At 43.7% G+C, this 21,981-nt stretch overlaps 1 protein-coding gene across 5 annotated transcripts in view; it reads left to right on the top strand.

Moving 5' to 3' along the window:
- The window catches only part of pot1 (protection of telomeres 1 homolog), a 49,890-nt gene extending 28,716 nt beyond the window's left edge, over positions 1-21,174 (top strand). For 4 of the 5 annotated variants that reach the window (XM_035737801.1, XM_035737798.1, XM_035737800.2 and 1 more), the window contains 13 exons: positions 2,462-2,592; positions 4,378-4,671; positions 5,500-5,655; positions 16,050-16,234; positions 16,344-16,423; positions 16,565-16,591; positions 17,470-17,626; positions 18,075-18,280; positions 18,548-18,683; positions 18,803-18,885; positions 19,882-19,976; positions 20,128-20,233; positions 20,783-21,174. In XM_035737801.1, coding sequence (XP_035593694.1) covers positions 2,462-2,592; positions 4,378-4,671; positions 5,500-5,655; positions 16,050-16,234; positions 16,344-16,423; positions 16,565-16,591; positions 17,470-17,626; positions 18,075-18,280; positions 18,548-18,683; positions 18,803-18,885; positions 19,882-19,976; positions 20,128-20,233; positions 20,783-20,928 — 1,802 coding nt within the window. In that variant the 3' untranslated portion in view covers positions 20,929-21,174. The remainder of the gene's footprint in view (positions 1-2,461; positions 2,593-4,377; positions 4,672-5,499; positions 5,656-16,049; positions 16,235-16,343; positions 16,424-16,564; positions 16,592-17,469; positions 17,627-18,074; positions 18,281-18,547; positions 18,684-18,802; positions 18,886-19,881; positions 19,977-20,127; positions 20,234-20,782) is intronic. The other variant, XM_035737802.1, reaches the window with a different exon arrangement.
- The last annotated feature ends 807 nt before the right edge of the window (positions 21,175-21,981 follow it).

Genomic DNA, 21,981 nt, shown 5'->3' with positions numbered 1-21,981 from the left:
AATCCATTTAAATTACAGGTTGCAATGAAACAAAATAGAGAAAAACACCAAGGGGGTGAATACTTTTGCATGGCACTGTACCACAAGTATGACAAACATGTATTTTTACTGCTCTAATTAAATTGGTAACCAGTTTATAATAGCAATAAGGCACCTCGGGGGTTTGTGGTATATGGTCAATATACCATGGCTAAGGGCTCCGCGTTGCGTCGTGCATAAGAACAGCCCTTATTGTCCATATACCACACCCCCTCGGGCCTTATAGCTTAAGTATAGTTAACTGATCTTAAGGTGGTAAAATGGGGCCTGAGCAAAGCATGTGTTAATGCTTTGAAAAGCTGTAATCTGTGTGTGATCCAACTTGTAACATTTACCATTTTAATGTGGAAGTACCTTACAAAATTATTATTCTTGTGTGGTCAAGGCTTTGCTCTGCTTATTTTCACAAGGCGTTTACATGGCAAGTACAACAGACTTGATATGCTTCGAAGGAGCACAACGTTTACGAGCCAAGCCATTTATGCCTCGTTTTTGACCTGAGGGGACAGTCGGTTAGTAGTAATCTCTGAACCCCTCTTGTCTCGGGAAGTACCGTAGTGAAAGAAAGAGCTCAATATTGAATGACAGTAATATGTCCATGCCTTTCCAATTCACATTTTCTTGTGCGTCTCACAAAGCTTGCAAACAGTGTACCTTGGGGTCCTTTTTGTTTGTGGGAGCCTCATACAAAGAGTTCCCCCTTAAGCCAAACTGGATTGAGTAATGAATGAATAAATACATTATAAACAGCAGTGTTAGTCGTACAGCATTAACTGACCGTGTATTGTCATGCTACTGGATCCTAGTGGCAGCAGAAGGGAGATATTAAGAGAATCCATCAGTTGAGACACTGGTGGGGTGGCAGATGGATGAGCCCCTTACCTAGCCTGGTTGACGCCACGCACTTGACTACACAGCGAAGAGAACACAGAGTTAGGTGTTAGCCAGATGACCCCTTACCACCCCTCAGCCTAGGAATCTAATGTTATTATATACAGTTTATTAGGTACACCCATCTAGTACCGGGTCGGACCCCCCTTTGCCGCCAGAAAAGCCTGAATTCTTTGGGGCATGGATTCTACAAGTCAGACATGTTCCAGATGGATATTGGTCCATGCTGACGCGATGGCATCGCACAGTTGCTGCAGATTGGACAGCGATGCACCACCGCCACCAGCCTATACCGTTGACACCAGGCATGATGGACTCATACTGCTTACGCCAAATCTTGACTGCCATCAGTATGACGCAAGAGGAACCGTGATTCGTCAGACAAGTGATGTTTTTACACTCCTCAATTGTCCAGTGTTGGTGATCGGGTGCCCACTGGAGCCGCTTCTTGTTTTTTGCTGATAGGATTGGAACCCTCTGGTAGTCTGCTACAGCAGCCCATCCATGACAAGGGCCAACGAGATGTGCTTTGCGAGATGCCATTCTGAACACCACTGTTGTACTGCTGTTATTTGTCAGTTTGTGGCCCGCCTGTTAGCTTGCACGATTCTTAACATTCTCCTTCGACCTCATCAACGAGCTGTTTCCGTCCACAGGACTGCCGCTTACTGGATATTTTTTGTTTGTCGTATCATTCTCGTTAAACCCTAGACACTGTCGTGTGTGAAAAGCCCAGAAGGGTGGCCGTTTCTGAGATACTGGATCCGGCGCGCCTGGCACCAACGATCATACCACGCTCAAAGTCGCTTAGGTCACTTGTTTTACCTATTCTAACGTTCAATCGAACTAACTGAATGCCTCGATTCCTGTCTGCCTGCTTTATATATCAAGTCACAGCCACGTGACTCACTGTCTGTAGGAGCGATCCATTTTCGCGAACTGGGGTGTGTACCTAATAAAACCATCCGGTGAGTGTATTTCTTAGATTGTGTACTGTTGTGTGCTGCTTTGCAGTAAACCGCATTCCAGTTCTACAATCAAATTGTCTTTGTGGGTGGACCTCTATTGCAGCATTCAATGGCCCTTGTACCCACAGACTAATTTAATTGAGCCAAATCACTTCCAATAGAGCAGTGTGTCTCAGTGTTCTAATCCTCGAGTACTCCCAAAAGTACACATTGTTGTAGACCCAAGTAAACACACTTGATTCAAGTAGTCAGGGGTTTGATGACTAGTTTAATCAGGTGTGCTTGTCTGGGCTCTAAAATACATGTGTACCGTTGAGGGTATTCAAGGACCAGAGTTGAGAAACACTGCATTAGAAGGGCTTTTGTTGGGAGCATAAGAAGGTTGAGAACCTTGCCTTTTGAAAGCTGCGGTCAAAGTATGTTTAAAGCAAGCAATCATTTTGGGCTGTCTCAAATCACATTGCAGTGAGATGTGCATACTAGGGCCCGTCTCAGTATTCAGTAGACCATAGACCATATCTGGAATCTGATCTGACAGTGGTCCCGATTTCTATCCCCCATAGATTACTGCTCCACACTGAAGATTACAGACCAATCAAATAAAAAAGTGGGCTGTACCATCTTTTGTGACAAGCTCGAGGAACACCCTAAAATCTTCAAAATGGGAGACATCATACGCCTCCACAGAGTCAAGGTAAATGTGTGATCAGCAGGTAGCCTATCAGTTGAGAGATTTCGGCCAGCAACCGGAAGGTCGCTGGATCGAATCCCTGAGCTGACTAGGTGAACAATTTGTCAATGTACCCTTGTACAAGGCACTTAACCCTAATTGCTCCTGTAAGTTGCTCTGGATAAGACCGTCTGCTAAATGACTAAAATGTAAATGAGTGATGCTGAGAATCAGATTTTTCACTTTTTAAAATGTATGCCAAACAAGAACCAATGATTGCAAAGTTAAACAAACCATAAGGATGACTTTTTTGTTGTTGTACTTTTACCCCTTTTTGTGATATCCAATTGGCAGTTACAGTCTTGTCCCATCGCTGCAACTCCCCTACAGACTCGGGAGAGGCGAAGGTTGAGAGCCATGCGTCATCTGAAACATGACCCTGCCAAGCCACACTGCTTGCTTAATCCGGAAGATGTCCACACCAATGTGTCGGGAGAAAACACCAGCCTATCTGGCGACTAGAGTCAGCTTGCAGGCGCCCGGCCCGCCACAAGGAGTTGCTAGAGCATGATGGGACCAGGAAATCCCGTCCGGGCAAGCCCTTCCCTAACCCGGAAGATGCTGGGCCAATTGTGCGCCGCCTCATAGGTCTCTCGGTCATGGCCAGCTGTTACACAGCCTGGGATCGAACCCAGGTCTGTAGCGACGACTTAAGCACTGCGATGCAGTGCCTTACACCATGCCCAAACCGGACGCGCGCAGATTGATTTTGTCCCCCCACACCAAACGAGATCACGACATGCAGGTTGAAATATCAAAACAAACTCTGAACCAATTATATTATTTTGGGGACAGGTCGAAAAGCAGTAAACATTCATGGCAATTTAGCTAGCTAGCTAGCTTGCAGTTGATTGCTAATTTGTCCTATTTAGCTAGATTGCTGTTGCTAGCAAATTTGCCCTGGGATATAAACGTTGAGTTGTTATTTTACCTGAAATGCACAAGGTCCTATACTCCAACAATTAATCCACACATAAAACGGTCAACCGAATCGTTTCTAGTCATTTCTCCTCCTTCCAGGCTTTTTCTTTTTTGGATTTTATATGGCGATTGGCATCTAACTTTTTCTAATAAGGTGTATCACCACAACTGCCCGACCGACCTCAGTTCATCTTTCAATCACCCACGTGGGTATAACCAATGAGGAGATGGCACGTGGGTATATGCTTTGATAAACCAATGAGGAGATGGGAGAGGCAGGACTTGCAAGGCGTTCAGTGTCACAAATAGAACTGACTTTTATTCTATTTTAGAGCATGGCAACGCAGACGCTTGTTGGTGCACGCGAGCGAGCAAGCAGTGTGGGTATGTGTAAATTGTGTGGTCTGAATGTTAGACCCCTGCGCCACTCGGGAGGCCACAACGACAACTTTAACTGAACAGTTTACAAAAACACATTTACTTGAAGAGCAGTGCAGATGCAACGTTTTGTAACAGAATAACGGTTTGTGCAGTTGGTGCCGTCATTCTGTTACCAAACTTTGCATCTGTAAAATTTTCTGTGGAAATTATGAAAGGTCATCCTTGTCCGTAGAGTTGGATGGTTTGTTTAACTTTGCAATCATTGGTTTTTGTTTGACATTATTTTAAAGTGAGAAATCTTAGTCTCAGCACCACTCTTACTGTGGACTTGTCCAAGATTGATTCTGACCTTATTGTAATTTGAAATGAACTGATATTTAGAATGTGAGCCTTGCTGAAATGTTTGAGATTATCCAGTCACAAAGCTCAAATCTCTTTCTCTCTCAGACCCAGCTTTTTAATGGAGCCATTAGCCTTTTGACCAGCCATGGTTTCTCTGTGGTCACCTTTGATGGAATGGTAGGCAGTCCCGTGGTCCCTCGTACCTCCAGCGAGTCCTTCAAATTTGGGGAGGAAGACTGCCAGGTCGTGGAGGCCCTGCGCACATGGGCGGCCAACCAGTCTCTGGTTCCTGCCCAGCCCTGTGTACCCCTGTCGGCAGTACAGCCCAAGACTTACTTTGACCTGACCTGCCAACTGCTGGGTAAAGCCCCTGTGGACAGCAGCTGCACCCTGTTGAAGGTAAGAACCATGAAGAACCTTTTTCCACTTCTTTAGCGACTGTATTGAATCCGGTATGTAGGAAACTCTGGAAATCCAGTGGAAAATGTGATATTTTGGGCGTCGGATTGCTACCTTGGTGTACAGTGAATAAAAGGTTTGACATTTAGCAAAAGCATAATGATGAGAAAAACGTTTTCTGATTTAGGCTAATGTATGTCTTTGAGCATCCCTCTTAACAGTTTGTGGCAAAGGCGGGGAAGACGTTTTCTTTTTCTTTTCTACTTATATCTGCGAGCACTTCATCTCCCTGCTTATACAGTTTGAAATATATATGAGGACGTAAAAAGACATGGGCTTAGTGCAATGATGCAGTTGTGAGTGTTGACACTTTATGCCAAAGAACATACTCATTATGAGGTAGGAACCGTGTCAACCCTCAGGGAATTTGTCCTCATTGGGATGCCACTCCACTCAGTTTAATAATAGTCATGTATGTTTACATAAGATCCTTATTGTGGGTAATGACGCAGTGATAAACCACAGAACTGGAGGCTCATGACCCTCCTGTGTTGGGATGGCAACTTGACATTAGATTACTAGTGCCTGGGGGGCCCATCTTGTGATTCCCTCCTTTTTATTTGTTCTCACTTTGTAGCGCTTTCTTTCCATTCTTTAATTTTTTACACTGAGACATTTTGTATGGCAGTTGACAACTTGAGTCGTTGACTTGTTTTGTACTTGTTTTGTTCTGTTGTCTTCCTCTTCGGTTTTTGGCTCTCCGTCTTGTTCACTCTTTCGCTCTCCCTCTGTGTAAGTTAAAAATGATCAACCTTTTTCTTTCTCCAGGTTTGGGACGGATCAAAGTGCCCTCACCCCCTGCTGGATGTATTTGTGGAGCCCAACACTCTTGAAGGAAGTCCCACGTTGTCCAAGGACATGGCAAACCTCACAGCCAACGTCTTGGTCTACGACAACCATGTAGAGGTCGCCCGGCAGTTTAAGGTGAGAGGTCACAGACTGTTGCTCAGCAATGTGGGACGGAAAACCACATCAGGTACTTTGTGCTCATCGTCAATCCAATGGTTTGTCTTTGAAATACAGGCCTACCAGTCCGTGACGGTAGGCGACATGGCTGTGTGATTACACAGAGATCGGGAGGGAAGGTAAAAAAATAAAAATAAAGAATTAGCGCCCTGTCACTACATCAACACCTGAAGGTTTTGCCACGGGCTGTTTCTGCTGTGTCGTGCCCTAATTCAACGATGCAGTTTCTCTCTTTCTCTTTCTCTCTCTCTCTCTCTCTCTCTCTCGTCTTCTTCTAATAGTTCACTGTGTTCTCCTTCAAAACACAAACTCTTGAGTTCTTTGCTTTTTGCAGCGCCTCAGGCAAATCTGTTTTACTTTCTTCCCCCTCATTTCCCCTGCTGACAATAATAACGATGAATATTTAAAATGCTACAATATGCATTGCTTTCTCACACGTTCCATTTCTTACTCTCTCCTTCTCCACCCTTCCTGAATGTATAATTCCGTCTTTCTGCTTGACAGAAGCAGCAAAGCTTTGATCCTCTGCCTTAGCGATCATCCTTATCAGTGGAGATAGGCGCTATTAGCATATGGTTGCGTGATTGCATAATTTGTTAACCCACTCCGACAAGATTCCTCTTGTCACCAGGGTGGCCTGTCCACACCCACTCAACATCTCATCTGTAGGACTCATTGGGGTCATCTGTAGGACTCATTGGGGCCATCTCCATCAACAACCCCTAGCCTAGACCAATGCATTGAGTAATATGTTGTGTTATGTGTAGTCAATCCTCTCTTGATTAAGAAGAAGCAGTTTCACATTGTGCTATTTTATTAAGGTTGATAAGACAAAACCTTTCTGTCACAAAGGAAAACAATACTCTGCTTTTACCAAACTGTGCAAACTACCCATTTTGCCAAACTCTGTAGAATACAGATCGACGTACATTATGTATGTACAGTATCACAAGCTTAAAAGTCAATGATAACTCCCATCTAACATGAATTTGTATCATGGAGTTTGACATACATTTGATTTTGGACCACTCATGACTTCTGTCCACTGGCCTAACTGTCCTTCATCATGGATAAACATTACTGTGTGACAGCAGAGAGATGACCTATGCAACACACACAAGAATTTAGCTGCACCTGCTAAAACATCTGCTAAACTCTGTATGCAACCAGTAAACATTCATTTGATACACACATGCACAAACAAATCCTATGTTGATACATGACTAAAAAGTTCCACAATTTTGAGAATTTCAGTGTTTTGTTTGTAACTGGGAGAAAAAAAAGGTCAAAACAAAAATGTTATCCTCCTTTTTTTTAATACTGTAAGACTATTGATTTTGTCTTCACACATTCTCCAGTTATGTCAGACTTCCTCTGATTAGGTGGAATACAGTACTTGATATCATAGCCTCTTAAACGAAAGAGGATTTATTTGACAGGAGTCATTTAATGCTTATCAATCAATTCACCCTCCTAAATAAAGGGTTTTCAGGGCAGATGAGTGTGAAAATAGAAATGTTTCTCCATTTATCAATCTCCTCTGGCGAATCGTCAGTAATAGTGTGTGAAATTGGCAGAGCCGGCTTTTGAGAAGACGGCTAGTTAGAGAAGAAAGGAGGTTATTAGGATAACGGAAAATGAGAGAGTGGGGGAATTGGGAGGGGAGGAGAAGGAGAAGTGCCCAATCGATCCGCCTCCGTCATGGTTTCCCTGTGGTCACCCTCACAGCATGGTGTCTCTGAGACACACACACACACTCGCCACTGCTAAAACAGCAGGGTGCTTTCAGTTGCGGTCTGGATACCACATTCTGTTCTCCACACACTCAAACAGATATATGACTACACAGTGAGACATCATGGGGCCTGTAGCTTTCAATGGCGCTGTGAACACACACTCTTATTGACCCCTACGCATTCATCATAGAGCACACAACTGATACGCCATCACTCTACTTCTTATGCATTGTAGACCATATACACAGGGGTATCTGGTTTCATATACGTGTCACCCACTTTTCAACATGTACAGTACATTGAGTTATGCATGCAGGGGACTGGCAGATCTTTTGTGCTTTGTCTGAAGTGCAGGACAGATTGGATGCCCAGCTTCATTAATTCGCTGGTAAGGGTCCAATGACATTGACCACAAAGTCATGATACTGTGGGATCATGCAAATCCAGCTGTATCTTTCTACGTCTTTAGACCAGAAGGGGAACATGCCGTGTCAAACCCGAAAATGACATGGTATTATCCGGCATGGTCTGTTCCACTCTCTCATCTCTCCTTTTCTCTCTTACTGCACTTGTCTCATCCCTTTGCATCGGTTTCCTCCTTTCTAACATTCCCTTTGTCCCTTTCCATCTATCCCTCTGTCATTTCTTAAGTTTTCTCCCGAATCTCCCTTCATTTATCTTTATCAAGGCTGTATCACAACCGGCCGTGATTGGGAATCCCATAGGGCTGCGCACAATTCGCCCAGCGTCGTCTGGGTTTGGCCGATGTAGGCCGTCATTGTAAATAAGAATTTGTTCCTAACTGACTTGCCAAGTTAAAAAAAAAAAAAAATCAATGTTTGTCATCTCAGGTCCCTTTCTCTCTTTCTCAGCACAAACTCTCACACAGATGCGAATGCTTAGCTCTGGATCTCCCAATTTCCCTTTCTGCTGAAACCGCAAATGTCTTGGTACAATTCCTCCACATGCAAAACCTAGATATACAGTTGAAGTCGGAGGTTTACATACACTTAGGTTGAAGTCATTAAAACTTGTTTTTCAACCACTCCACACATTTCTTGTTAACAATCTATAGTTTTGGCAAGTCGGTTAGGACATCTACTTTGTGCATGACACAAAGCCATTTTTCCAACAATTGTTTACAGACAGATAATTTCACTTATAATTCACTGTATCGCAATTCCAGTGGGTCAGAAGTTTACATGCACTAAGTTGACTGTGCCTTTAAACAGCTTGGAATATTCTAGAAAATTATGGCATGGCTTTAGAAGCTTCTGATAGGCTAATTGACATCATTTGAGTCAATTGGAGGTGTACCTGTGGATGTATTTCAAGGCCTACCTTCAAACTCAGTGCCTCTTTGCTTGACATCATGGGAAAATCAGAAGAAATCAGCCAAGACCTCAGAAAAAAAACATTGTAGACCTCCACAAGTCTGGTTCATCATTTGGAGTAATTTCTAAATTCCTGAAGGTACCACATTCATCTACAAAAAATAGTACACACGTATAAAAACCATGGGACCACGCAGCCGTCATACCGCTCAGCAAGGAAACGCGTTCTGTCTCCTAGAGATCAACTTACTTTGGTGCGAAAAGTGCAAATCAATCCCAGAACAACAGAAAAGGACCTTGTGAAGATGCTGGAGGAAACGGGTACAAAAGTATCTATATCCACAATAAAACAAGTCCTATATCGACATAACCTGAAAGGACGCTCAGCAAGGAAGAAGCCACTGCTCCAAAACCGCCATTAAAAATGCCAGACTTCAGTTTGCAACTGCACATGGGGACAAAGATTGTACTTTTTGGAGAAAAGTCCTCTGGTCTGATGAAACCAAAATAAAACTGTTTGGCCATAATGACCATCGTTATGTTTGGAGGAAAAAGGGGGAGACTTCTAAGTCGAAGAACACCATCCCAACCGTGAAGCACGGGTGGCGGCATCACAATGAACCTTCCAGGTACAACCCCAAATCCGTAAACACAGGCACCCTCATAGATATCATCCTGACCAACTTGCCCTCCAAATACACCTCTGTTGTCTTCAACCAAAATCTCAGCGATCACTGCCTCATTGCCTGCATCCGTAATGGGTCTGCGGTCAAACAACCATCCCCTATCAGTGTCAAACGCTCCCTAAAAGAGTTCAGCGAGCAGGCCTTTCTAATCAACCTGGCCCGGGTATCCTGGAAGGATATTGACCTCATTCCATCAGTAGAGGATGCCTGGTTATTCTTTAAAAGTGCCTTCCTCACCATCTTAAATAAGCATGACCCATTCAAAAAAATTAGAACCAGGAACAGATATAGCCCTTGGTTCACTCCAGACCTGAATGCCCTCGACCAGCACAAAAACATCCTGTGGCGTACTACATTAGCATCGAATAGCCCCTGTGATATGCAACGTTTCAGGTTAGTTAGGAACCAATATACACAGGCAGTTAAGAAAGCTAAGGCTAGCTTTTTCAAACAGAAATTTGCATCCTGTAGCATAAACTCAAAACAATTCTGGGACACTAAAGTCCATGGAGAATAAGAACACCTCCTTTCAACTGCACTGGGGCTAGGAAACACTGTCACCACTAATAAATCCACTATAATTGAGAATTTCAATAAGCATTTTTCTACGGCAGGCCATGCTTTCCACCTGGCTACCCCTACCCCGGTCAACAGCCCTGTACCCCCCACAGCAACTCGCCCAAGCCTCCCCCATTTCTCCTTCACCCAAATCCAGATAGCTGATGTTCTGAAAGAGCTGCAAAATCTGGACCCCTAGAAATCAGCCGGGCTAGACAATCTGGACCCTCTCTTTCTAAAATGATCTGCCAAAATTTTTGCAACCCTTATTACTAGCCTATTCAACCTCTTTCATATCGTCTGAGATTCCCAAAGATTGGAAAGCTGCCGCAGTCATCCCTCTCGTCAAAAGGGGTGACAATCTAGACCCAAACTGCTACAGACCTATATCTATCCTACCCTGTCTTTCTAAGGTCTTCGAAAGCCAAGTTAACAAAAAGATTACCGACCATTTCGAATCCCACCGTACCTTCTCCGCTATGCAATCTCATTTCAGGCTGGTCATGGGTGCACCTCAGCCACGCTCAAGGTCCTAAACGATATCATAACCGCCATCGATAAGAGACAATAATGTGCAGCCGTATTTATCGACCTAGCCAAGGCTTTCGACTCTGTCAATCACCACATTCTTATTGGCAGACTTGACAGCCTTGGTTTCTCAAATGACTGCCTCGCCTGGTTCACCAACTACTTCTCAGACCGAGTTCAGTGTGTCAAATCGGAGGGCCTGTTGTCTGGACCTCTGGCAGTCTCAATAGGGGTGCCACAGGGTTCTACTTGCTCTTAAATGCAAGTAAAACTAAATGCATGCTCTTCAACCGATCGCTGCCCGCCCGTCCAGCATCACTACTCTGGATCGTTCTGACTTAGAATATGTGGACAACTACAATACCTAGGTGTCTGGTTAGATTGTAAACTCTCCTTCCAGACTCACATTAAGCATCTCCAATCCAAAATTAAATCTGGAATCGTCTTCCTATTTCGCAAAAAAGCATCCTTCACTCATGCTGCCAAACACCCTCATAAAACTGACCATCCTACCGATCCTCGACTTTGGCGATGTCATTTACAAAATAGCCTCCAACACTCTACTTAACAAACTGGTTGCAGTCTATCACAGTGCCACCCGTTTCGTTACCAAAGCCCCATATTGCCCACCACTGCGACCTGTACGCTCTCGCTGGCTGGCCCTCGCTTCATACTCGTCACCAAACCCACTGGCTCCAAGTCATCTACAAGTCTTTGCTAGGTAAAGCCCCACCTTATCTCAGCTCACTGGTCACCATTGCAGCACCCACCCATAGCAAGCACTCCAGCAGGTATATTTCACTGGTCATCCCCAAACCCAATTTCTCCTTTGGCCGCCTTTCCTTCCACTTCTCTGCTGCCAATGACTGGAACGAACTTCAAAAATCATTGAAGCTGGAGTCTCATATCTCCCTCACTAACTTTAAGCACCAGCTGTCAGAGCAGCTCACAGATCACTGTCCCTGTACTTAGCCCATCTGTCAATAGCCCATCCAACTACCTCATCCCCATACTGTATTTATTTATTTATCTTGCTCCTTTGCACCCCAGTATCTCTACTTGCACATTCATACTTGCACATTCATTCACATTCATTATTCTGCACATCTACCATTCCAGTGTTTAATTGCTATATTGTAATTACTTCGCCGCCATGGCCTATTTATTGCCTTACCTCCCTTATCTTACCTCATTAGCACACACTGTATATAGACTTTTTCTACTGTATTATTGACTGTATGTTTGTTTATTCTATGTCGTTGTTTGTGTGGCACTGCTTTGCTTTATCTTGTCCAGGTCGTAGTTGTAAATGACAACTTGTTCTCAACTAGCATAACTGGTTAAATAAAGGTGAAATAAATATTTATCAAATAAAAATGTTGTGGGGGTGCTTTGCTGCAGGAGGGACTGGTGCACTTCGCAAAATAGATGGCCTCATGAGGAAGGAAAATGATGTGGATATATTGAAGCAACATCTCAAGACATCAGTCAGGAAGTTAAAGCTTGGTCGCAAATGGATCTCCCAAATGGACAATGCCCCAAGCATATTTCCAAAGTTATAGCAAAATGGCTTAAGGACAACAAAGTCAAGATATCGGAGTGGCCATCACAAACCCCCGACCTCAATCCTATAGAAAATTTGTGGGCAGAACTGAAAAAGTGTGTGCGAACAAGGAGGCCTACAAAACTGACTCCGTTATACCAGCTCTGTCTGGAGGAATGGGCCAAAATTCACCCAACTTATTGTGGGAAGCTTGTGGAAGGCCACCTGAAACGTTTGACCCAAGTTAAACAATTGAAAGTTAATGCTACCAAATACTAATTAATTGTATGTAAACTTCTGACCCACTGGGAATTTGATGAATGACATTAAAGTGAAATAAATCATTCTCTACTATTATTTTGACATTTCACATTCTTAAAATAAAGTGGTTATCCTAACTGACCAAAGACTGAATGTTTACTACGATTAAATGGGTTAAGGGGGAAAAAAAGTGCATGTAAACTCCCGACATCAACTGTTTGTATGTGTGTGTATTATTATTATACCTTTCTTTAACCAGGCAAGTCAGTTAAGAACATTCTTATTTTCAATGACGGCCTGGGAACAGTGGGTTAACTGCCTGTTCAGGGGCAGAACGACAGATTTGTACTTTGTCAGCTCGGGGATTTGAACTTGCAACCTTTCGTTTACTAGTCCAACACTCTAACCACTAGGCTGCCGCCCCAAAATGTATAGATACGTTTGGATTCAACTCTATGGTTATGTCCATTTGCTTTTAGTAAGAAAATAGGCAGAGTAGAGTCCCTTAATAGCTAGTGACCTTCCATGTGAACGTATAGACACTTACACACATAGAGGACAATCTATGGTGATTATTTACAGCTGACCCTGCACTTACTGGATGCAGTTCCCCCTCTCCCACACCCCCTTGCCCTTGCTTCCTGTTTGTTGAACACAGTGTATGATGGTGAAAATGAGATTAACGCTGTGGTTGAAAGTCTCCACGTAAAGTACAGAAGTGTCAGACGCCATTTCTCCTCATGCTTTAAAAAGCAATTGTGCATGGCGAGAGCATTCTGAGAAAGAATAGCGTTCACACTTCTGCTTCATTACTCCGCTCGCTCCCTTTGCCTGTGAAAACATGATCTGCCATGCTCGCCTTCTGTGAGAAGGCATTTTTAACCCAATGCCATTTTTAGAATTATTTTAAGGGGGGAAAATGACAAATTGGGAGCGCTGCTTTGCATAGGTCTGTGTTCGTATAAATAGCCCCATTTGTAAGTGAACCGTGGTGTCTGGACCAAGAGAGGTCGCGGTGTCATTGAAGCCCCTGGATTCCAGATTCCTATCATTGCTGTTTTGAATAAGGGTCCTTATTAATCATTGTGGGGATGAGGGGGATTGAGTCTTATTGACATCATTAGAATTGCAATGTGAAGAGTAGAACTCAAAACTGGACCTAGTTCCATTGGTCTGCTCCCAGAATGCAACTCTCCTAGTAGTTGTATCCTTTCTTGACTCAGGTTGTCTCAAGTTGAGGATTTCAGTCCCATTCTCACACCGGTGTTTTCCCTCACCCTGGGTTTCTGAGATTGCATTAAAGCGTGTCAGTTACTTGACTGGGTGCGTGGACAACTTTTAACATGTGGCCTGCTCTACAGTGGGAATAAACTGCTGCCTCTATGTAAATGTCCCACCACTTTAGCCTTCATAGACTGTGCATGTTGACCAGAGAGATTACTTTCTGTCTGTGGATAGTTAGGCCCATCCCCCATACTGTACCACTGTGGCCTCTTGGCTAGCCGCACATCTTGTCATCTGTTATTCATGAAGTGCGAGATAAATACAAGAGCTAGACAGGGCACCTGTGCTGTCTGAACACACTTGCGTGGCTAGCCAACACCACAAGATGGTGTTATGCTGCTGAGCTAAAGCCTAGGCATTAGTTCAGGGAGTCTACACAAGTCTTCAGGTCTCACACAAGGTTACTTGTCAGATGACATTACTATGGCAGGTCTTGTTAAAAAAAAGAAAAGTTGTTTCAATGCACTGTTTCCTCATTTGTTTTAATCTTGTATCTTAGGGAACACTTTGTCTGACTTTGTTTACCTTCGAGAAAAGTGTTAACAAAATGGCTGCCAAGAGCCCCAAACATTGTACTTTTAATCGAGGTGCTTAATCTCAATGAGCGACACTTATTGTGCTACTCCCCTTCCCCTCTCCTGTGAGTTTTCCCACAACCTCTGAATCCTGTAACTGAGTAATGTCGGCTTTCTTTCTAGCTTCTGGTTCTAGTTTCCCTCTATTATAAAAAGACTGGTGTGAAATTGGGTTGTTGTTTTTTTTCCTCTGCCAGGCGACTAAAGTTTGGTCTGGTTTATTGAGCCTGACTCGTTAAGAAACTGTAAAGCCGAAAGCAATCTTCTGAATTTGGAGAATCATTTACTGAGCAATCATTGCGTCACTCGGAGAATGAGACACTGTTAGTCGGTGGGATCATGACGTTTGGTCACACAGACGCACTTGAACATGTATTTTTGGGCGATGACTGTTAAAGCGGATAGAAAACGTCACCTTAATGCGTCAACGAAATTATCAGGAACCAGAGCTGTCACTGGCAGAAAGAGAGCCCCCATCGCTTGGCTCAGTATGTGTTCTCATTATAACCACACCTGGCTACTTTGGGCAGAGGATGGTAGATGTAATAGCTGTAGCAAGGCAGGAACAGCTTTGGGGTTAGCAGCAGGACTGGGCTTGGCTGGCTTTGAACCAGAAACATGCAGCATCACCCCCGTTTCGCTGAAGACTCACTGTCCTCCTGTGTTCTCTCACCAGTCTCTGAGCATTAATCATTTACTCTGCGGCTCTATCACCTGTTTCTATCTTTGGCATTTAAACAAAAACAAAATTGTGGCCAACTCACAGAACTCTCAAATACTAAACATTGGACACCCCAATGTTGTTGATCTTTTCATTTTTTTTAATGTCTTCAATGTGCTGCGATTTTGGTGCCTCCCCCCCAGCACCATTATCAACCCCCTGTGCTCCAGTCAGCCCTGACTGATAGAATCTTCAGAACTGAGTGTTGCTCCAGAAAGGAAGGTTTTGGGAGACCATCAGGCAAACCTTGCTTGCCTCTGTCTGCACATAAGGGAATGTCTTTGGGCTGTAGATGTTGCAGTTGAGTATAAAGAATGAATTGGACAATTTTCTTCTGCTGTTAGCTTTTTTCACCCTGTGGAGGATACTTCTAAGAATAGTATCTCAAAATTCCATAAAAGTTAGTTGGAATGCCTGCTTTGTGCAGTCGCTTTACAAAACAACTAAACAAGAACATGTTAAAGAAATGTATGCCGTCTTTTAAACATGGCCAGTGTTACTAGATAGGTACACGGTACCAGCCCATGTTGTGGCCGGAAGCTGAACAAAGCCCCTGATGAGCAGTAGAGATAAACGGTGCTCCCCTATTACTCTACTACCCTGTACTCATGTGCTCTCACTGATAGAGCATGAGAGGTGAAGTCAGGTTCCTGTCACCCTGAAGCTGGTTGTGACCATAAAGCTCATCTGTTAGTTGATTTAGCTGATTTGTGTACCCTTGATGAGATATACTTGTTAAAAATACTTCAACCTGATTTGTCTCGTATCACGGGAAAGGTTTAGATTTGGTACCATACCGCCCTCTTCTGGCTGCAAGTGTCAAATTAAACTGATGCATCCTGCTACTTGTTATTCAGCAACAGTGAAATGATTCAATGACCACTATGGGGAGCAGTATGATGTCTGGTGCTGATTTCCATCTGATACAAAGGCTGCAACTACATAAAAATAAAAATACAATTAAATCTGCAATGCAAAAATTATACATTGGATGACTCAAATCCAAGGATCGTGAAACAGTAACTCACCTCATCAATTTCCAATATGCAGGTGCTATTTTAGTTGAGAGGGGTTGGAGTGATACATACGTTTCTAACATGTCTTTGACCCCTCCTTCTCCTTCTAGCCCGGGTCATACCTTCGGATATACAACCTACACGCAGTTCCTGGGGCTAGTCGGTTGCCAAGCAATGACTCTGTCCAGTCTGATCAGACGGGACACCTGGGTTTCCACCTGCATGGGGGCACCTCATACGGCAGGGGGTTACGTGTGCTGCCTGAAGACAGCCCAGATATACTGGACCTCAAAAAGTAACAGGGGGCTGTCTGCCAATTTGTGTTGTCACCTCATAAGGCCTAAATGATAGGACACTTTCACTTGAAGTGCCAATCTTTTAAGTTTATTTTCTCATTGTTTCAGGATCTTGGAGACATTCTTCGAGTCTGACATAAATGACTCGTCCATGTTTGAAGTCTGGAGTACACCACCAGAGTCTTTTGGTACGTTGACATTTTTCACTTTGATGCTTACATGAACAATATCTTGTTTTCCTGTTAATATTCCTTACAGCCATAATGGCTTGGAAGGCTGTGGTTTGGAGGAAACTTATGGCACCACATAAGTTTCTGCTATCATTTTAGGTACTGCTCCAGATGAAATTGCTACAGGTATGAAATGAGAAGTATGGCGCTATTTTGTTACACTTGTGGGCAAATTATAAGCTTATATAATTGTAAAATATTAGGATGTGAGCAGAAAAATAAAGGTTTGAATCACATCTCAAGAAACAAAACCACTTCCCAGTCTAGGTGTAATCCACACCCTCAGCCAGTACAAAATCACTTCCCAGTCTAGGTGTAATCCACACCCTCAGCCAGTACAAAATCACTTCCCAGTCTAGGTGTAATCCACACCCTCAGCCAGTACAATGGAAACTGGGATCCTCCACTACTAATGTACATCCACATCTGTGATAGAAGTCTATGTCTTTGATTTGTTGCAGTCCTGTCTGACACTAGCTAGCAGATTGCGACGTGTTAATGTGATGCTCCATTTGCAGTTACAGGATAGATACGGTGTAGCACCGAGAATTTTTGGCCAACCTTAACGGTATTATCTTCGTTCTCGATTCGGCCAAATATATATCTCCGAAAATGTCTGTGTCCAGTTGTAAGTGGTTCGTTTGAATTTAGAAAATGCTCTGTTATTAAAATAAATAATTAGTTTTGCTCCATGACGTGATCCAACACAGTGAGAGAAGATTTAAAATAAAGATGGTGGCGTACACATTGTTGGATTACTTCATAGAGCAAAACATTAATTTGTTTTATTTTCTACATTCAAACGAACCAGCTGCGACTGGACATGGGCATTTTAGAAGGTGCATGTTAGAGTGAATCGAGAACTAAGATAGTATCGTTAAGGTTGGTGGAAAATTCTCTGCTACGCCAAACAGTACCTATCCCATAACGGCTAATGGAGAATCACATTAGCCCGTTACAATCTGCTAGCTACTCTGACACTTGTTGTATGTGTATTGGTGTAGAGAGGACGTGTGACCACACTGTGGAACAGGTGAGTCTGGCTGAAGTGAAGAGCAGAAGCCCCCCTCAGGTGTTCCACGTTCAAGTTCAGCTCAAGTCTTACCAGCCTCAGAGACTCTACCAGTCCCTGAAACTCTTCTGTCACAAGTGTAAAACCATGTGAGTTACTGCTATACACTGACAACCAAACACAAACACGCAAGACACAACATCTACTTGATTGTATTAGCTACATAGCTCCAATTGTGAGGTCATAGGTTATCCATGCTTCTTCATATACATACTCGCACATGTCTCTCTCAATCTATTGGGGACCCCAGGGTGTGCACAATTATCTAGTCCAGCACTAACACACCTGATCAACTAATCACCAAGCCTTTGATCAGTTGAAACAGGTGTGTGCACTCTCTGGGTGTCAATCAGATATTGTCCTTGCTATCTGGGATCCTTGTGACATCCTTACTCCATTTGAAGTTAATGTTTAAACATTTTTAAATGTTAAGGACAAGGTTAGGGTTTAGGGTAGGGATGTCCAGGGATTCCAGACAGCACTAATCAGTCAGGAATAGATTGAGAAACGATTGAGAAACTGCCCTGTACCTTTCAGACGGGACGTCCCTGATGATGTCACAGTGGGGGGCTTGTTCTCAGAAGCCCAGAAGGACGTTGGACCATGTAATAATGGTTACTGGACTCTGGTTCTGCCTCTCCCGAGAGAGCCTCCTTCTGAATCCCCCAGCCGGACCCTGACCCTTCTGATGTCCAGTCAGCTAATGGGAAAGGGCAAGGCAAAGGAGCTGATCTTCCTTATGGGTGCGAACCACACAACTGCCTTGTTACTATGGAGACAGAGTGTTATCTGCATCTCTCTTCCTCTCATGGCCACAACCGTACAGACTTGAAACCTAGTAAAGAAATGCTATATAAATGCAATCTATTTCTACTGAGAAACAGTGATGTGTGTCTCTTTTAGTGATGCATTTCACATTTACCTTCTAAAAGCTATGCTATGACAGTTTGATTCTACGTTTTACGCCAAAGGCTAAACTGTTATCCATTATTTTGTCTGCTTTCCCGTAGGGGCTACCTTGGAGGAGACGTGTCGGATAGCATCCGCGTACAGTAACATTGTCCCAGTGACATCACCTCAAGGAACCATGACCCCGCTGGATCTCTCGGCTCCCTTCCTCTTCCGAGGCACGAAAAGATACTATGGGTCTGTACCTATCTTGAAAGTGACTGTCTTAGACACATCTGACACAGGCCACATTTTGTCCATCAGTGTACTTAAACACACTCAAATGTGATGTGGGTTTTTATGCCTTTGTTTTTCAGATGCAAACAGTGCTCCCAACTAAAAGTGGGAGAATCATTGGGAGAAGGAGTAGAGGTTTGGGATGAGAAAAGTGTGGCAGACGGTATGGTGATCTCTTTCTCACTGTGTACACCTTTTAGGTGGTGGCGATTTAGTGTGGACCTGACCCCATCGTCATTTCTCCCTATTCACCTCTTGATCACATTAACCTCTTACCTGGGTCGTGTTCACAGGCAAAACCTAAGCAAAACATTTTGCAGTGGTAGGAAGATCTTATTAGACCAGTTAGACCATTATTTTCCATGCAATAAAAGTACAAGTTTAAGGACTTGAGTGACTTGAACACTTGTGACCTGGTCTTTGCGGAACATGAGCTACAATACACAGCGACAGGTCTCTCACGGTGACCTTTGTGACCTGGGTTTGTTTTTTTTTTTATGTAACTGCCTCTTCAGCTTTCGTGGATATTCTGACACGGCTGGGTTTTCCATTTCACTGCTCTGTTGTGTCTGTGATGTCTCGGTTTGTTAATGCTATGGTCACAGCATTCGTTTTGATCATGTTAGGACTACCTTCATCCCTCTCTTTTCTTTTAAATGTACCGGCTATTCTTGATCTTCTCTCTGCACCATGCCCTCAGCTAGGGGAGGCTGGTGGGAGGAGCTCTAGGAGGAAGGGCTCATTGTAATTGCTGGAATGGAATGAATAGAACAGAGTCAAACATGGTTTCCGTATGTTTGTTGTGTTTGATACCATTCCATTTATTCCATTCGTCTTTACAGTGAGTTCTCCTATAGCTCCTCCCACCAGCCTCTTCTAGTTGGACTGTATTGTCTTCTCTCTCCCTCTTGTTACTCGGCTCCTCCCCCTTTCCTGAACCCTCAGTTGTTTTGATCTTATGTCTCCTCTCCACCAGCACTTTTGATGTTACGTCTGCTGTGTTTCTTTACTCCACCAATCCTCAGTTTTATGTTATGGCTTCCCTCCTTAGGTTGTAAAGTTACGCCTAGCGTCCGCTCCTGCCTCTGCTCAGGTCTCTCTCTTAAATCATGTGGTTTTAATGTTATGGCTCTCCTCTCGGCTCTCTTCCCTCGCCCAGCTCTCGGGGTGCAGCTGCTGCAGTATGGCCTACTGATGAAGCTTGAGCTGCAGGATGGCACCGGCTTCCTGGAGGCCCTGCTCTGGAGAGATGCAGTACGTGAGGGCATCCATATGAAGAGACAAGACAGACACAACACATTGAAATATTTTTCAACTTGGTGCCCATAGGTCTGCATGGGTATTTGGGCTCTATGTGTGTTGTATTCTTGTTGTCTAACTGGTAACGCCATTAACCCTATGGCAGGAATCCTTCTTCCACGTGTCAGCTGAGGACGCAGCAGCTGACCAGGAGGCACAAGACCGGGTCCAGGAAACCATGGACAGACTCTGCCCACCAGGGAGTAGTATGGGTAATCATATATTATAATAATAATAATATGACATTTAGCAAACGCTTTTATCCAACCGACTTAGTCATGCATGCATACTTTTTACATATGGGTAGTCTGGGAATTGAACCCACTACCCTGGCATTGAAAGCGCCATGCTCTACCAACTGAGCTACAGTGACTTATTGGACAGTGCTTCCAACACTGTCCACGGATGTATCACTATCACATAAATAGACCTGTGAAGTGAGAATGTTTTCGTCAATATTTCAAGGGCAGAGATTTTAACCCCACATCAACAGTGGGCTCTAATGAAGCATTGACAAACAGCGCGTAGAGGTTTCCCATTAGTGAGCAGTGAGGCTGGATGAGCTTCCAGGCAGATGGCCCCTCAGAGCGTGAATGCACTGCAGCAATTGAGCAAGTAACTGGACAGCAATTAGTTTTCACATGTCCTCCTGAGCAGACTAGGCTAAAATATGTATTTAAGGATGTCAATTTGGTGTGTGTGCGTGCATGTTTGTGTGGTGTATTCATGTCTGTCTGTGCCCTTTCCCTTCCTGTGCCCAGCGGAGAGGCCCTGGATGGACCTGTGTCTCAGTGCCTACACAGTGGAGGAGAACGGCCAGAGACGGGCCTGCTACCAGATCTGCCACACTGGTACCAGAGGCACTAACCCACATACACACCCTCACGCCTCGCCTAGAGACACATAGCACTCAAACAACCAAAATATAATGTATATCCCAAATAGTTATTTGTGAATATTGGTATACAATTGTGTACCTCCAAATTAATAAAACAAATTATATTGGCTGAAATGTATCTGGCTTTGAGTGTCTCTGACCATTTCCTTTGTCATATTTCCTCCTTTGTACCAACATTTTATATGTTTTATACTTTATTGAGTGTATGTGTAAACTCTGTTTTCCCCTTCTTAGAAATAAATTATGTGAAAATGATCTGTATTGTCAATTTGAATTTAACCATGGCATTTTCATTGTCTACATCCCTCAAACTCAACTAGAGTTCCCCTCTAATCAGGGACTGGTTTAGACCTGAGACCAGGTGTGTATGCAATTCATTATCTGGTAGAACAGAAAACCAGCAGGCTCCGGGCCTCATAGGGTAAGAGTTGAATACTCTACATCAGCTATTCCCCAACTGGGGGTACACGCAATACAGTCGGGGCTGCGCCAAATAAAAATGTGATTCACATTTTCAAACAGTCCATTTAGATTTTCCAATGGGGCTACACATTTTGGTGACTAACGTAGCTGCTTCTCATTCCGTTTACTCGAAAATTGATAAAAATGTCTTTTTTAAAACAAGGCTTGCGTCCATAGAGACACATACCAGCTCTACTGGTAGTACTGCTACTACCAGCAGTAATACACCTACACCTGTTGACGACACAAGTTGTTCTGCTTCCACGAGCACATCCAATGCTACATCAGTATTTCTACATTTGTTGCTTGCCCAGCTAGCATGGATACTGACAGTTGTGAATCTGATGCAGCTGAAGAGCGACTGCCCCCTTACCTGGGAAAGCACCGAACAGCAGACAGGGACGTTGGACCATCGAAGAGGCGCAAATATGATGACAATTTACATTGATTTGGGGTTCACTTACAGTTGAAGTCGGAAGTTTACATACAATTTAGCCAAGTACATTTAATCTGTTTCAAAATTCCTGACATTTAATCCTAGTAAAAATTCAGTTTTAGGTTAGTTAAGATCACCACTTTATTTTAAGAATGTCAGAATAA

This window comes from Oncorhynchus keta, chromosome 26, assembly GCF_023373465.1.
Source record: "Oncorhynchus keta strain PuntledgeMale-10-30-2019 chromosome 26, Oket_V2, whole genome shotgun sequence".
In the NCBI taxonomy this organism is placed as follows: Eukaryota; Metazoa; Chordata; class Actinopteri; order Salmoniformes; family Salmonidae; genus Oncorhynchus; species Oncorhynchus keta.
Note: the sequence above shows the minus strand (reverse complement) of the source record. Positions and strands in the feature narration are given on the sequence as shown.